The 16,825-nt window shown below is 36.1% G+C and overlaps 1 protein-coding gene across 2 annotated transcripts in view; it reads left to right on the top strand.

Annotated features, from left to right (window-relative positions):
- The window catches only part of PACRG (parkin coregulated), a 582,537-nt gene that overhangs the window by 77,195 nt on the left and 488,517 nt on the right, over positions 1–16,825 (top strand). For both annotated transcript variants that reach the window (XM_025382548.1, XM_025382547.1), the window contains exon 2: positions 8,756–8,890. In XM_025382548.1, coding sequence (XP_025238333.1) covers positions 8,756–8,890 — 135 coding nt within the window. The remainder of the gene's footprint in view (positions 1–8,755; positions 8,891–16,825) is intronic.

Raw genomic sequence — 16,825 nt, 5'->3', positions numbered from 1 at the left:
TCTCTTTTCAACTGTGTGCTGACATGGTGATTTCCAGCCAGTTATTTACCCTCTTCAATTTCCTTGTCTGTGAAATCATTTTCATACAGTTTTGTTGCAAATTGATACCAATAATATTCATAAAGCAATGAGCACAGTGTGAGGGATTTTGTTCTTATTCTTGATGCCACCCTAATTTAAGGCTTTTGCCATCCTATGCTTGGACCACTGCACTGAAATGCAGACCACTCACCTTGACTCTATGTTCTCCTGACCTCAGGCCATTCTGTTAGACCTTGACTGAAAACCCTTCCGAAAGTAGATGGCTCAAATCACTTGAAGTTTTCCCTGCCAGCCACTGTTGCCTGTAGTACCTTATTTTTAAAGACTCCATAGGATGCTTACCAATATACTGAATATTTATTGAAATACAGTCATGTATTGCTTAAACGTGGGGATCCATTCATGCGTTGTTAGGCAATTTCATCATTGCGTGAACATCATCATACAGTGTACTTACACAAACTTAGATGGTATTGCCTACTACACACCTAGGCCATGTGGTGTAGCCTGTTGCTCCTGGGCTACAAACCTGTACAACATGTTACTGTATTGAATGCTGTAGGTAAATGTAAGAAGATGGTAAGTATTTGTGTATTTTAAACATATCTAAAGATAGAAAAGGTGTGGTAAAAATATGGTACTACAATCTTCTGGGACCACAATGGTATATGTGGTCTGTTGTTGACTGAAACATTGTTCTGCAGCACATGACTGTATATAAAGGCCGACCTTGGAGATATCGCGGATTCAGATTCGGACCACTGCAATGAAGCAAATATCAATTAAGAGAGTCACATGATTTCTTTGTTTCCCAGTGCATATAAATTACATTTATACTATATTATAGTCTAGTAAGGTACAATAGCATTATGTCTAAAAACAATGCACATACCTTAATTAAAAATACTTTATTGCTAAAATATGCTAACAATCATCTGAGCCTTCAGTGAGTCACAGTCTTTTTGCCGGTGGAGGATCTTGCTCTGACATTGATGGCTGCTGACTGATCAGTGTGGTGGTTGCTGAAAGCTGGTGTGGCTGTGATGATTTCTTAAAATAAGACAACAGTGAAATTTGCTGCATTGATTGATTTTTCTTTTCATGAAAGATTTCTCGGTAGCATGTGATGCTGTTTAATACCATTTTATGCACAGTAAAACTTTTTTCAAAATTGAAGTCAGTCTTCTCAAATTGTGCCCATGCTTATCAATTAAGTTTATGTTTGCTGTCATTGTCCTTTTTTTAAAAAAATCATTTTGATAATGTTCAAAGCATCTTCACCAGGAGTAGATTCTGCCTCAAGAAACTACTTTCTTTGCTCATCCATAAGAAGCAGCTCCTCATTAGTTTTATATGAGGTTGCAGCAATTTGTTCACATCTTCACTTCTAATTCTAGACTTTTTGCTATTTCTGCTACATCTCCAGTTACTCCACTGCAGTCTTGAACCCCTCAAAGTTATTCATGAGGATTGGAATCAACCCTCCTTTTAATGTTGATATTTTGACCTCTTCCTATGAATCAGAAAGGTTCTTAATGGCATTTAGAATGGTAAATCCTGAATCTTTTGCAGAATATTTAAATTTACATTGCCCAGATACATCAGAGGAATCACCATCTATGGCAGCTAGAGCCTTACAAAATGTATATCTTTTTTTTTTTTTTTTTTTGAGATTGAGTTTCACTCTTGTTGCCCAGGCTAGAGTGCAATGGCGCAATCTCAGCCTACTGCAATCTATGCCTCCCAGGTTCAAGCGAATTCTACTGCCTCAGCCTCCCAAGTGGCTGGGATCACAGGCATGCGCAACCACGCCCAGCTAATTTTGTATTTTTAGTAGAGCCAGGATTTCACCATGTTGGTCAGGCTGGTCTCGAACTCCTGACCTCAGGTGATGCACCCCTCCCCCCTACTCAGGCTCCCAAAGTGCTGGGATTACAGGTGTGAGCCACCACACCTGGCCTAAAATGTATTTCTTAAAAAAAAATAAAAATAAGTTTAAAGTCAAAATTACCCCTTGATGTATGGGCTGCAGAATGGGTGTTGTGTAAGCAGGGATGAAAACAACATTCATCTCCTTGTACATCTCCGTCAGAGCTCTTGCGTGACCAAGAGCTTTGTCAATGAGGAGAATACTTTGAAAGAAATCTTTTCTTCTGAGCAGTAGATCTCAACAGTGGGCTGAAAATATTCAATAAACCATGCTATATACAGATGTGTTGTCATCCAGGCTTTGTTGTTCCATTTACAGAGTACAGGAAGCATAGATTTTGCCTCATTCTTAAAGGCTCTAGAACTTTTCGAGTGCTCAGTGACCACTGGCTTCAACTTAGAGTCACCAGCTGCATTAGCCCCTAACAAAAGAGTCAGCCTGTCCTTTGAAACTTCGAAGCCAAGCACTGATTTATCCTCAGTAACTTTACCAGCCCAGTATCCTCTTCCAATAGAAAGCTGTTTGTTCTTCATTAAAAAGCTCTTGTTTACTGTAGCCACTTTCATCATTTATCTTAGGTAGATCTGGAAAATTTGCTGCAGCTTCCCCATCAGCACTTGCTGCCTCACCTTGCACTTCAATTTATGGAGATGGCTTCTTTCCATAAATCTCACAAATCAACCTCTACTAGCTTCACACTTTTCTTCTGAAGCTTCCTCACCTCTCTCAGCCTTCACAGAACTGAAGACAGGTAGGGCCTTGCTCTGGATTAGGCTTTGGCTTGAGGGAATGTTGTGGCTGGTTTGATCTTCTATCCAGACCACTCAAACTTTTTCCATATCAGCAATAAGCCTGTTTCACTTTCTCATCAATCATGTGTTCACTGGGATAGCCCTTTTTATTTCCTTCAGGAACCTTTCCTTTGCATTCACAACTTGGCTGACTATTTGGTACAAGAGGTCTTCCAGCCTGTCCTGGTGTCCAATATGCCTTCTTCACTGAGCTTAATTGTTTCTAGCTTTTGATTCAGAGGAAGAGACGTGTGACTCTTCCCTTCATTTGAACACTTAGGAGCCATGTAGAGTTACTAATTGGACTCATTTCAATATTGTTATGTCTCGGGAAATAGGGAGGCCTGAGGAAGGGAGAGAGATAGGGGAATGGCCAATTGGTGGAGCAGTTAGGACACAAACATTTATGGATTAAATTTGTTGCCTTATATGGGAGTTGTTTGTGGTACTCCCCCAAAATTACAATAGTAATATTGAAGATCACTGATCACAGGTTACCATAACAGATATAATAATGATGAAAAGTTGAAATAGTACCAGGATTACCAAAACATGATGCAGAGACATGAAGTGAGCCCATGCTGCTGGAAGAATGGCACTGATAGACTTACACAATGCAAGGTTGCCACAAACCTTCAGTTTACTAAATAAACACAATATCTGCAAAGCACAATAAACCAAAGTGCAATAAAATGAATGTTTGTACATATCCTTAACAAATAAGGCTCATATCTTTTCTGACTATCATGATCATAATATATTGTTAAAATCTGAAATTGTTATATTGTTATAACTTATAATCATTTTACTTGATATTATGAGCTCATTTTTGCTATCATTGAGGAACCTATCTTCTGTTACAATGCAATTTTCTTATTGTAATAATTTTGTAAGCATTGTCCTGGTCATTTGATGACCTTGAGTATTGTAAAATTTCTAATCCATTGAAGCAATTACAGTTGGCAAATGAGGCAGACACTGAATTACAGAACTTCTCACTCAGGAGCCTACACTGATGGTAACCGATTTACCGTTCCTGAGACTAAAAGTCCAGTCCTGACAGAACTCAAGTCAACAGGTCTTGCCCACCCGTTTATAACAATGGCGTTTTCACGAATCAGAATTTCAGATTGAAGCTGATGAAAACAAGAAATCAATACCTTTGCATCCTATTGTTTCAGCGTTCTAGTGGGTTGGCTAAATTGGCCAATTAGAATAACACAATGCAAATTTCCTGTTGATATAAAAGTCTTTTTTAAACAGCTTCCGTTTATGCTAAAGAATAAAAATAGTGAAAAGAAAATTTTCAAACTATATAATGAAGACTTTTGAAGAGCCTTACATTCCTTCCTTCTTATTATTAGTTTTGTGACCACATGACAGACACTGTGATCTAAGTCCGAAATCCATTATACCACATTCCGTAAATGTAGGCATATAAAGTATTCTGTCATCTGTATTCATTTCAAACTGCATTCAGTATCTTGGTTCCCAAGCGCATCGGATTTTATTAAAAGCATTCTGCTGTAACATCCATTCTTCCTAATTGGTTTACAGATTGCCCCTACCATTCAGGCAAACCTTAATTGCATTTTCCCACAAATCTCGTTTGATTTATGGTCTCTTGTTTGCTTTCTATTATTTATAATAAATTGAGGCAAAATTCTTAAAACATGAAATAAAATTTATAATATTTTCTCTTCTACAAGTATGGAACTTACCTAAGGAGTTTCAGGTCATTTTGCTTGTTTTAAAAGTTGTTTAGACAAGCTACATCCATCTGTGTGGTTTCCAATAAGAAGATCTTTATTACCATCCCAGAATTAATTATATTTCACTTGATTTTTTTATGTACAGATTTTTAGGATTATATGGAATAAATTATGTATAGAATATCAAAATGGTATGTCTTTCTATAAAGCTTAGGTGGATATACATGTCATAAGTATCTGGAACAGAAAAAGTATTATTTTGGCTGTAGTGACAAAGCATCTGCATAAAATTCGGTGCCACTCAGTGCCACTGATGCACCGAGAGAGCTAATTGAGAACATTCTAGCTTCTGTTACAAGTTCTGGCTTTTGAGATGCCAAGAGTTAATTTAGAATGGATCTATAGCAGATCCCAAAAAGTATAAAGTGTTTAAAAATAAGTAAATAGCAGAAATATAAAGACAGAGGATACCAGAGACTCAAGAAGAGAATTTCTCACTGTCAAGTGATTACATATCACCATGGATTATGTTGTAAAGTTCTCTTCTAAATAAAGGCTTTCCCTGGAAGTGCAGGCATGGAATCATTTCTGTAGGGTACATGAAAATTTATTGAAAGGAAGAAGTATAAGTTATCTATATCAATTTATAAAAAGCCTTCTAAGCTTTGTTAGAAATGTGTCCATTCCTTCAAAAGTTTGAACACTAAGAATTTTGAGCTGAGAATCAGAAAGATTGGAGTATATTCAGTATAAGAGACAAAAAGAAAAGAGAACTTGGTTTTTAAAGAAATGCAAAGGCCAAAGGGGGAAAGATGGATGATCTCAACAAATTTTAGACCAACTCAGTAAGTTCGAGGCTTACTATCAGCAGTAAAAATAACTATGTGATGTCTAGAAAAACTCAGAAAGGATGGTTAGTGGATGATTAGCAAGCAGAATATCTAAATAATGGTTGTCGTTGAGTTTTTAAAATGGGGCATTGGGACTTTCTTCTTCACTAGAATGGTAAAGAGGCCCCAACATCTGCAGTGCCAGTGGAGACCTCACCAGGAGCTTGGGCTTGTTCCCCACTTAGTGACAAAAGAGTTGCCTCCTTCGCATTGGAGTTAAGTCAGAGGACTGCCTAGAGAGTCAGGAATTTCACCACTGTTCAGGGGAATGAGGCCACACCATTTATGATGTCAGTGTGGACAACGGGGGAGCAGTAATGAGTCACTCCTGCCTCTTCCAGCCAGGAGGTTATCAGTGGAGGCCTAGTGGGTTCTGGAATCTCCATCCCCAGCCAGTATTAATGAGGCGTTCTCTCCTCTGGGGTCACCCAGTATTGCTGAAGCATTCCCTCCTCTGAGGGCAGTAGACGCCAAGTAGAGTAATGAGACTTCTACCCCAACTTGGCAGTAATAAGGTAGCACCCTTCCCCCAACCTTTACCAGAGAAATGTCAGAATAAGCAAGCTAAAGCAGAAGCTTTAAGATCTCATAATATAATGTATCGAACATCCAGGTTTCACAAGAAAATCAATGATGACACCAATAATCAGGAAGATCTCAGAGTGAATGTAAAAATATAATCAACAGGTGCCAACAACAAGATAACAGAAATGTTAGAAACGTCTAGGGAAGAATTTTAAATTACTTTCAAAATGCTTTTATGAATATTATGACACACTTGAGACAATGAAAGAGTGGAAAGTCTCAGAAATGAAATAGACAATATAAAGATGAACCAAATAGAAATTGTAGAACTTAAAATAGAACTCAAATTAAATAAAAGTGCATTTGGGCTCAACAGCAGAATGCAGGAGGCAGAAAGAAGAATCCACAAACTTGAAGACGGAGCAGTAGAAGTTACCCAATCTGAACGACAGAGAAAATAGGCTGAAAAAAAAGTTTCAGGGATCTGTGGTATCATAACAGAAGATCTAACATTAATGTCATAGGAGTCTACAAGGAGAGGAGAAAGAAGGCAGGCCAAAGAAGTACTCAAAGAAATAATGACAGAAAACTTTCTAAATTTGGCAAGAGACATGAACCTACAGATTCACAAAGTTGAGCAAATTTCAAACACGATAAAAAGCAAAGAAATGCATGCAAAGGCACATCATAATTAAACTTCTGAAGATTAAAGATGAGAAAAATCTTCGCATAAATAAAAAAAAAGTGGCACCTTATCAATAAGGGAAAGCAATGTGAATGAGAGTGGATTTATCATCCAAAGCTTTGAAGCCTAGAGGGAAGTGGCACACTATTTTTCAAGTGCTAAAAGAAAGAACCATGAACCTTAAATCCTACATCCAGTTAAAATGTGGTTTTGGAAATGCAGAAGAATCAATAAAATTGGCCAACTTCTAGTAATATAGACAAAGGAAAAAGTGAAGACACAAATTACCAAATATCAGAAATGAATAATGGATATCATGAGAGACCCTCCAGACATCAGAAGGATAATACAGAAAAACCACAAGCAATTCTACACTTGTAAATTTGACAACTTAAATAAAACGGACCAATTCCTCAGAAAATACATGTTACTGCAAGTCATGCAATAGGAAGCAGATTATTTGAGTAGCTCTGTAACTTTAAAGGCTATTATATTACAATTTGTAATAGAAAACTCCATATCAAAAGGTGACAGAATAAGAATCACAGAAACCTACTGATTGATGCAGAAAAAAATTGAAAAAATAACTAAAATAACTAAAAAAATATAACTTTTTGGCAACATAAAAATTTGTCAATCATTTATCAATTCCCAAAAATGTGATTCAAGATTTACTCCTCCAGGAGCTTCAAAAGTCCAGGAATCACAGCTCTACAGTTTCCATGACAGTAATATAGTTAAAACTGTTCTTTTTATATAGCCTCCAGCTCAAAGAGCTGAACAAAATTGTTGTTAAATACATGTGGTTATTTAACAATTGAATGAATTTGACTGAAAATGGTGGCTATTAATTCTAATTCCAGAACAAATTCCTAATCTTCAATAAGTGAAAGGAAATCTTCCTTCCTACTGGTAATGCCCAATGCTGCCTCAATTACTCATATCATCATATACTGGGAGTAATGTGCTATGTAGTGGAGTAAATTCTAAACTCTAATAAACGTGTGTTACCTCACTCTTCAACTCCACTTCAGCATTTCCTCATTGTAATGAGGTATTTCTTAATACCACACTTAATTTCAAATATAATCCTTTTATATATGTATTAGATACAATGTATTTTTCATCTCTAATGTGTATTGTATATTTATTGTATGTTATTTAGATACGTTAATATATTCATCAAAATTGGAGTTTTTAACAAAATATTACAAATTAACATATAAAATAACTAAAAAGATTGTTATATTATTCTGTCCATAGTATTAGCAAAGTAATCATGAATTTATTAAGCTAATATATAAAATGACTACTATTTACCTTTTTATAATAAGCAGGGAAAAATAGTCATGGTTAGACTATATGTAAGGAACAGAGCAGTACACTCATTTTCTAAGTAGTTTACTTATTACTTTCAATTTTGTAATCTAATGAATTAGGTCCCATGTAAATAATGCAGATTCCAAAGATGTATTCAATGTAAATAACTCTATAGGAAATATTTCTTCTTTAATGAAAATTTCAGTTTTGGAGATGGAAGTTTCTCATCGGTTCTAATTTCTCATCTGTTCTGTTACTTTCTTGTGAATTCATGAATTCATGTTACCAAATGTGAATTCATGTTACCAAATACACACACATAATAGGCCACCATTTTTTTCTTTCTACACTCATTTATTATTACTTTTATATCATTTTAGTAGTTTTATTGTTAATATTCATAATATGAGAACATATTCCACTATTTTACATATATATAGAAAGATTGAAATGTTTTAAATTACTTCAGTATTCCACAAAGTATATCAAACCCAAGATTAGAATTTATAAGTATTTGAAATTGTTAATGTTTTAACATTCTAAGCTTAAGACACTTCTATTAAAATGTTTTTCGTAAACGTAGTATCAGTCTTCCCTATAAAGTGATATTTTAAGTGACATTTTCTAGGAATGCTTTCTAAAGTAGCTTGAAATAAAGTAGACTTTTAATAGTGATTATAAAATAATTTTCTTCCCCAGGTGTTTGTATTAGCAGATTTCTGTTGTCCCTTATTAGATAATGTGGTTTTATCTTCCAACATATTTATACAAACTGAAGTCTTTTAAAACAGAAAGCCCTTTTATTGTGAATGTTTTTAGTATGTCTTAAAACCTGATCCCTATTTTTTTTTTCAATTAAGGTGAGAGGCCCTCCAACGGCAGGGGCATTTAAAGAAAGACCAACCAAGCCCACAGCATTTCGAAAATTCTATGAGCGAGGTGACTTCCCAATTGCCCTTGAGCATGATTCGAAAGGAAACAAAATCGCCTGGAAGGTAAGTCAGGACACAGCTGTGCCGGCCAGCTGCACTTCCTGGAGCGACATCCCCCAATACCAAACACACTTGACTGCTAAGTAAATAAACTGGAGTCATTTCTCAGCACATGGAAGATGGTGGGAAAGCTCTTAGAGAAAGCCCCCCTGTGTCAGCCATCCACCTTGACTAACAATTAAATTACAGCCTGCAAAGAAGAAAATGACAGAGTTGCTTTGCCTTAGAGAATTGTCTGCTGCCCAATTCATCTCTATTTTTATGAGAACCTGGCAGCCCGGCCTGATCAGGCAGTCCATCAAATGATGGAACTGGCGGCTGGATACGGAGAGCAACAGCCATTTATCTACCCCAAATTTCACCTTCCTGCAGGACACTTCCAAATGGAAGCTTTAATTACCTAAATGGATAGGTCAAGATTGTCTGCTCTCTGGAAATGCAGAGTAGAATACAAAAGCAGGCCGATCCCAATCCTGGCTCTCCTCTCCGTCCCAGCCTGTGTCAGCCCGCGCCATGGCTGTCACACGTGCCCTGTTAGAGGGTGACCTCCACCGCCGAAGCCATTACAGCATAGACATTTTTCTGACAAAAGGTTAATTGGCTTCAAAATAAATGCATTGCCTAATGACTCCATTCCAATGTGGTTGTGTTCCTTTAGAAAAGGCTGACTGATGTTATTTGTAAAAACTTGCCAATCTCTTAACCGGAGAAGGCTTTTACATTTAATTTGAGAAAAATAAATGCTGGTCTCTAACCGGCTCCTGCTATTTAATTATTGTTGTGATCAAAGACTTTGCTTTTGGTGATATTTATCAGCTAAAAGGGCTTCTCTGTCTACAGACAGCAAAGCAGTTGTGCACACTTATGAGTATCACATCAAGTTAAGGACAAGAAAAGGCTTTGGCCAAGTATCAGTTACATTAAGCAATTGACACCTTTAACTTGGAAGTCCAGCAGTCATGGCCAAAAGCAAATCAGGAATCGTTTGTAGTTAGTAACAAATAAATTTATGTTTAAATTTGTTAAACATAAATCAAAGTAAATAGCTTATAGTAATTTACTTTGAGAAATTAAATAGCTTAAAAAGGTGCATTAAAATTAAAATTTTCCTTCCTGTATAGAAACATCGAAAGGATTATTTGCATGATATCTAGTATGTCTTTTAAAATATTTTCATATTTTTATCAAACATTTCTAATTCTTGAGCAGTCATCCGATATCAGTTATCGAACTTAGAATTATTCCAGCTTATGTTACAAGAGGAACTTGGTGGTATCCTTATTAGGAAACCTTATTATAAAATTTTGGGGGGATGGGAAAGAGGTGAGTAACATTATTGTCTCCTTTATGATAGTCTCTGTTAGAGTCTGAATTTGTTATGTGAAAATGTACGTATGATGAGAAAAAATATGTAGTGAGTATAACTAACTTTCATACTTTAGTCTTAATATAAGTATGTATTTCCAAAGTTTTGTTGGGATTTTTGGATTCGTATATTTGATTGGTTGCATGGATTTTGTGTTTGCCTGTCTATGTACTGGCTCATACAAGATAACACAGTAGAGTGTCTTCAAAACCTGATTCCTGTTGAGTAAAATAATACGTCATAATTCTTTATAAAAAGTGAGTGGCTTTTGGTGTTTTTCAGGTAATTATAACCTACACATAAATTGCATTAATGAAAATAAGTTATATAGATTTATTACAATTCAAATAATTATATGAGCAACCTTAGAAGTGTAGAGACTAGAAAAAAATCACTTTGAAAATAAATTATTAATAAAAATATGAGATGAATCATTTTCTTTATCTTTGATAATCCAACAGTCAGCAGAGATATAACATGCTTTTCTTTTTTATGGATATATTAATTCTCTTAAGCTACTATTGATTATAGTACTGATTCAGCAAGCTAGAAAGTAATAAAAAGAAGAAACAATTTATTTGCTGTCACTGGTAGTATAATAGCATAAATTTAGAAAAACATCTTATTCCAGAAGCTGTAGACTTCTTTTAGAAAGTTGCTACTACATTTTAATTGCATTACTGTATCACTGAAGATAAGACATTCAGATTATTAATCATAGGCTTGGGAACCATCTATCCATAGTTTCATATTTATTTCGTGGCATATTTGAAAAAGCAAGAGACCAAGGCCCCGCACTCCTCTTGTGTGTGGGCAGAGCAGCGGTTTCTGGTCATGCAAACCTCTTGTCTCAGTGTCATAGCTCATCCCTCACTGAGGACTCCTGAGGAGCAGTGCTTCCCTCAGAGGATATGGCCTCTCTCAACTCTCCTCAGACACCCTAGGGACTCCAAGTGGATCTGCGAGCACCTGAAATGAAGTGCATAATTAAGTGAGAAGCATGTCTATTTCTTTATTGGTGTTTCCAGAGCCTATGGCTCTGAAGGACTTAGGAGGCACTGCTCTAAATCCTGGCACAGGCTGCCCCAGCCTCTCAGGGTCGTTCGAGTCTGTGAAGGTGCTGGTCTGGGGATCCCTCCGCAGGTCCTCAGACTCCTCTTCTACTTGTTCTGGATTAGCTGACCAGATCTTCACCAGGTTAGGGACCGTCCTATGTTCTTGAAATAACAAAGGTACTCTATGGTAACATCAGAAGGTAGAAGAAAGAGTTAGAAACAGACAGATGTCTTTGCAGGCTTAGGTTTCTCAGCCCACACTCTGCTCTCAGTACCAGTTTCGTGCACACGAAAGTGGTCATTTGTTCCTGATGCCAAAACAACGTGGCAGGCTGCGTGTCATCGTCTCTGTAGCTTCGTCTCTTTCTTGTGGCATCTCTGAAGATTGCAGCAGTGTCTGATCCAACTGTCTGCAGTGGTGGAAACGTTCCACATCTGCACCGTCTAATATGGTACAACCGGCCATATGTGGTGATTAAGCACTTGAAATGTGCCTACCGAGACTGAGGAACTGAATTTTTAATTTTATTTAATTTTAATTAATTTTAATTTAAATAGCCACATGGTTACCATATTAGACCGTGCAGCTCCAGATTAAGATAATGGCAGTCAAAAATAAATGCCCGAATCTGCTCCCCAGGTGGATAGAAGGCTTTCACTATGTTAGAATTGTTATTATTAAAGTGAAAAAATGGGACTTATCTATGGACTTATTGTCATGGTTTTCTACGCGTATCATAAATTTCTTGGTAAATATGAGAAAAGTTTTGCAAAATGTTTGTAGCGAAAATTTCTCTATACTTATCAATGGCAGTTCATGAGCTATGACAGATGAATAGATCTCATCTCAAATATGAAATCTACCAGACAATCTTGATTATCAATGGTTGTAGTTATAAAAAAGCTTAAGGAATACTTAAACAAAAAATGTTAATGTGTTTCTTTTGCTACATTTTTCTTGACCCCTCTAACATTTGGGAAATAACGACTGTTGATTGTTTTGCTGTCTTCAATATACCTGAGGCACTGTTGATTTTTAGAAATAACTATATGGATTGTAAACCATTCATTTATTTTGAAGATGGAAACAGCTACACCTACGCAAAGGTGTCTCTAAAATCTTTCACTTTCTAGGCATTTTGGTGTAGTAGATGTTGATACAGGCCGTCTTTCTCCATGATAATGTGCTATATGACAGAATACAACATGCACTAAGATGGTCTTGTTTTCCACTAAATTTCTAATAACCAGGCATAAGAAGGTCCCAGATATCAGATATATTAGAAGAGGAAATAGATAAACCTATAACCCCCTAGGAAAATCAAGATATAATACCAACCCTTTCACAAATGCAACAAAATCACAACCCTCTCAAATCTGAAAGGGAGAAATGCAAAATGGACTTGTACTTTGTCCAAAATCCCTCCCCAGTTCCCCCACAGCACCCAATCACCCCACACCTGACAATGTCATGGTGGTCCTTGTCCAGAGCAGCGGAGGTGCCAGAGGCCTTTCTGCAGTCTAGCTTTTTCTTCTTTGACATGTAAATGATATTCCATAGCCACCTATATTGAAATGAAATTAATAAAGCCAGAACTGATACACATGAACAGGTATATGTGAGAATGGACTTAGGTGGCCTCTACTCACTACCAAAAGTGTATCTTCCTCACTGGCCTATTAGAGATACATCAAATCTCACCATGGAGGCAAATTTCCCCTTAGGTTCATGTAGTAATTGTACCTGTTGATTAAAATTTAGATCTCCGGACTTTGTTTTGTATTAAAAAATGCCTTCTTAATATTAATCAGATAGCTATAAACACTTAATAAATACTTCTTATAAATAAATGTTGACATAAATGTGTCATTTATATATTTATACCCCACATTATTTCAAAATGGATTTAAATTGTCTTACAAAAAAACTATAAAGTCAGCATAAATAAGAGATGAGAGAAATGAAAACCATAGGGACCCAAAATGGATCCAGTACCAATGTTAGTAAAAATAGGCCTATCCTGAAATCCTATAAGGCAGAGATCTTTGTCTGTGTTTCTGATTTGTTCACTCACTTTCCTGGTACCTGGAACAGTACTGTCACAGGGCAGGCGCCCAGGGATATTTGTTGGATAAAAGTAAAGCATTCAGGAGTTGATTATTTTTAAGTCTTATTTCTCTTGCTCCATAGGCCTCTCTTTCCTTATCTGTAAGTGACAACAATGTACCAGGTGATTTCTATGGCCCTTTTAAATTAAGAGCATTCAAATAAGTTTTGTTTCATAATTATTAAAATAACAGTATTTTGAGATGTTCATGGATTACTTCAAAGAACAAATATTGAGTACAAATTTGCCACAGAGATCAATTCTTCTGGTAGTAAAATGGAAATAGTAGCAGCAGGACATTTAATTTGAATCCGTAGCCCTTCAGGTTCCAGAGTGATATGCAACGGTCTTGAGGATGCAAGACCACGAGAATGCTCTTTAGGTTATACATGAATGTTTTTCAATGACTACTCATCCCTTAAAGTTTGCTTTCAAAATGACAAGTTAGCTTCCCTTTCTAAAGGACTGAAAATATATGTCGCACTTGAACACCCAAGTAAAGGAAATGCTGTGAATAAATTAATTAGATGCATAAATCATCCTTTATAATTTCCACTGATGTTGTCTCAGACAACACCTTTAATTATGTGTTGACTGACAATTCCATTCAGTATTTCTTCTCTGGCATTTTCTCCTTTTTTTCTAGTTCCTTTTATTTCTCAGCAGCATTGGTATTCATGAACTATAAAAAGCTCTGTCACTGTGACTGTTTTCATTGACATAACTGATAATTTCCTAGTAGGAAAAACAGTTATTGCATGTAATTATTATAAAAGTGTGCACACATTTTCTTACAATTAAAATCATCCCCGACTCAGGATAGCTCATTATCTGTAAATATTATTGCATTTTAAAGTAAATCACACTGTGATATGATACACGATCCATTTGCTATCAATGTATTCACAAGATTCTGTAATTTTGAGTTATAATTTAGTCCCTTGGTACCTTCAATTTCTTAATGTTTCAATTTCTTAAGGATTTAAAAAATTAATGCTACATCTATTGCCCCTAAGTTAAAACTGATATTGACTTTTGAAATCTTGTAGGCAAATTTATTTGAGCTGAATAATTTGTTTCACATCAAGGAGAATGAATGTTCTCTTAGAATTGTCCTGGGCTTCTATTTCTTTTGATAACTGCCAAAGCTTGAGTTTGGATAACAGGACTTAGTAGAATTTGCAAGGCAAATTTTACAAGAGAAGTGACAATTTACCTGATTTTTGTACAGGAGATCTGCCACGTTCCCACAATTATTTCCTTTGTGATTAATTAATAGACAGAGCTTATTCCAGAAGTCTTGAAAAAAATAATCCTCTGGCAATGAGTGTACCATTCTTAATGCTATTCTTTTATTTGATGTAAATTGCTACGTCTTAAAAGTGTACAGCATGAAAATACAGCCATGTATCAGAAATAACTTTTATTTAAATTGGTTAGATGACCTCTGAAAACCAGATGAAAGATTTTCTGCTGAATGGGCTGGTGCTCCCTGCTGCCTATATAATTTATGTGAGAAATTAGTGCAAATGGTTCACTTTTATGGAGCAGAGCTGCTTGTAGCAAGCCTGCAGAAACAATTTTCCCCCAAGCCTCCATCTGTTCTTCAAACTAGGGCATATGCCATCTCATCGAGCTTGAAAGTCAACTGATTTATAACTCCTGGAAAGTGCATAGATTGAAAAGAAAGGTCGACCGCTGCTCTGTGACAGTGATTTGTTTGGCATTGGCTAAAGACAATTCACATTACCAGGGACCCAAGGGGAAACAAGAAATGTTGTAAGTTTCAGATCTCAGTAGACTGACAACTAGAAGAAAAACAAATCACTCCTGCTTTTTAAGTCAGACGACCACCAGGGTTGAAAAGTAGGTCTTGGTAGTGCTGAGGGTGTCAAAGCTAAGCTGCCACCCGTATTGTCACATAGCATCCCATGAAGAAATGTGTCACTGCCACCGTCTCAGTGGTAAATGTTGCCATTGTAGAAGTATCAGTACTGTGATGTTTAAACAAAAAACGTGTGTCGCTGCTTGTCAGAAAGTTCTGTTTGGAGACACAAATTGGTCTTTGATGAATTTTCTATCTCTACCCAAGGTTAATCTCCAGTTCTGTTCCAGTTAGCAATTTAATGAATGGTTCCCTCCTGTCTTGTCACTCATCACATGTCTCTTCTCTTTACTGAAGCACTATTGAGATCAAAAGTCCTTTGACAGGTGACAAATGGAATCAGATTGGCAGGATGCTTGTAAACAACAACAAAAAAATCATTCTTTGTTTGATGTTTTCATTTCAATAGTCAAAGTGTCATCCTCCCAGATAACAACTTTTAGTATATTGATGTTTTTGTTATCTTTTTACTACATGTATGTATGTTTTTTGTTTTGTCGAAACTGTGTTTCACATGATAATTTTTAAGGAACTCAAAGGAGCATTCATGGTCCTAATTAAGAGAGGAGATTGATAGTGGACATACTGCCACAGGAATTCGAATAGTTTCCTCCAGTTTAATGACAACGAAAAAGACAATCATCTTTTAATGTGCAGGTTTAAGTTTTCAGCAGTCACTACTAAGACCTTTGGAGAGGAGATACCCAAACATGTGCCTATGCAAAGCTCCATGTTAGCAGGGATGCACACACATGGCTTTTCCTGTAGTAATTCTCATGGCATGGTGCCCAACCACGTAAGCAGGCTTGTCATTGTGTGCATGTCGTTAGCATGTTTTTGAAGAGAATAGTAACTACTATTTTCACAAAGCTCATTATGTCTGAAGCACATTTCTTGCTATTGGAAAAAGTACAGAAATGGGCATAGTTGACAGAATCATTTTAAAGCCAGCCTCTGCCCCTACTCTAAGACACTGTCTTTACAACAAATAATCCTACAGAATTTCCAAGGTTTGGTTTGAATCTGAATAAAGGTAAACCCATCAACCTTTCTAGCCATAAATTCTCAAATTTTGAGTTCTTATTTAGATTGAGCTCTCTCTGTTCATGCACAGGTTTAAGCACTTAAAAAGACAAGTATATGGTTTGAATATTTCTGAATTCTTGAATATCTCGAAAATACAAAATTTCAATTTCATATATGTAAAACACAATTTAATTGAAATTAACATTCTTAAATTACAATTGCTTCCCTTCATATCTCTTTAGAAGATAACATCTTTGTATTCTATTAATAACATATGTTTGCTGAAAAATTAAGACTAGCCTGATTTTATTCCTTTAATGTGAATCTGTTCTTGTTTGTTTGTTTTGTTTAACAGCCTCGGTAAATGCACTATTTTTGTGTAATTAGAAGTTGCTTCCATGTATTTTTCTTTTCCTTTTGTGTATTCTTCCTTTACCACAGTAAGCTTATTGTCTACTTACTTGAAACTTTTTCTCAACTGAGGAGAGTTTTCTTTTG

The sequence above is a fragment of the Theropithecus gelada genome, chromosome 4 (genome assembly GCF_003255815.1).
Source record: "Theropithecus gelada isolate Dixy chromosome 4, Tgel_1.0, whole genome shotgun sequence".
Taxonomy (NCBI): Eukaryota; Metazoa; Chordata; class Mammalia; order Primates; family Cercopithecidae; genus Theropithecus; species Theropithecus gelada.
This window is presented reverse-complemented; position numbering and strand designations above follow the sequence as displayed.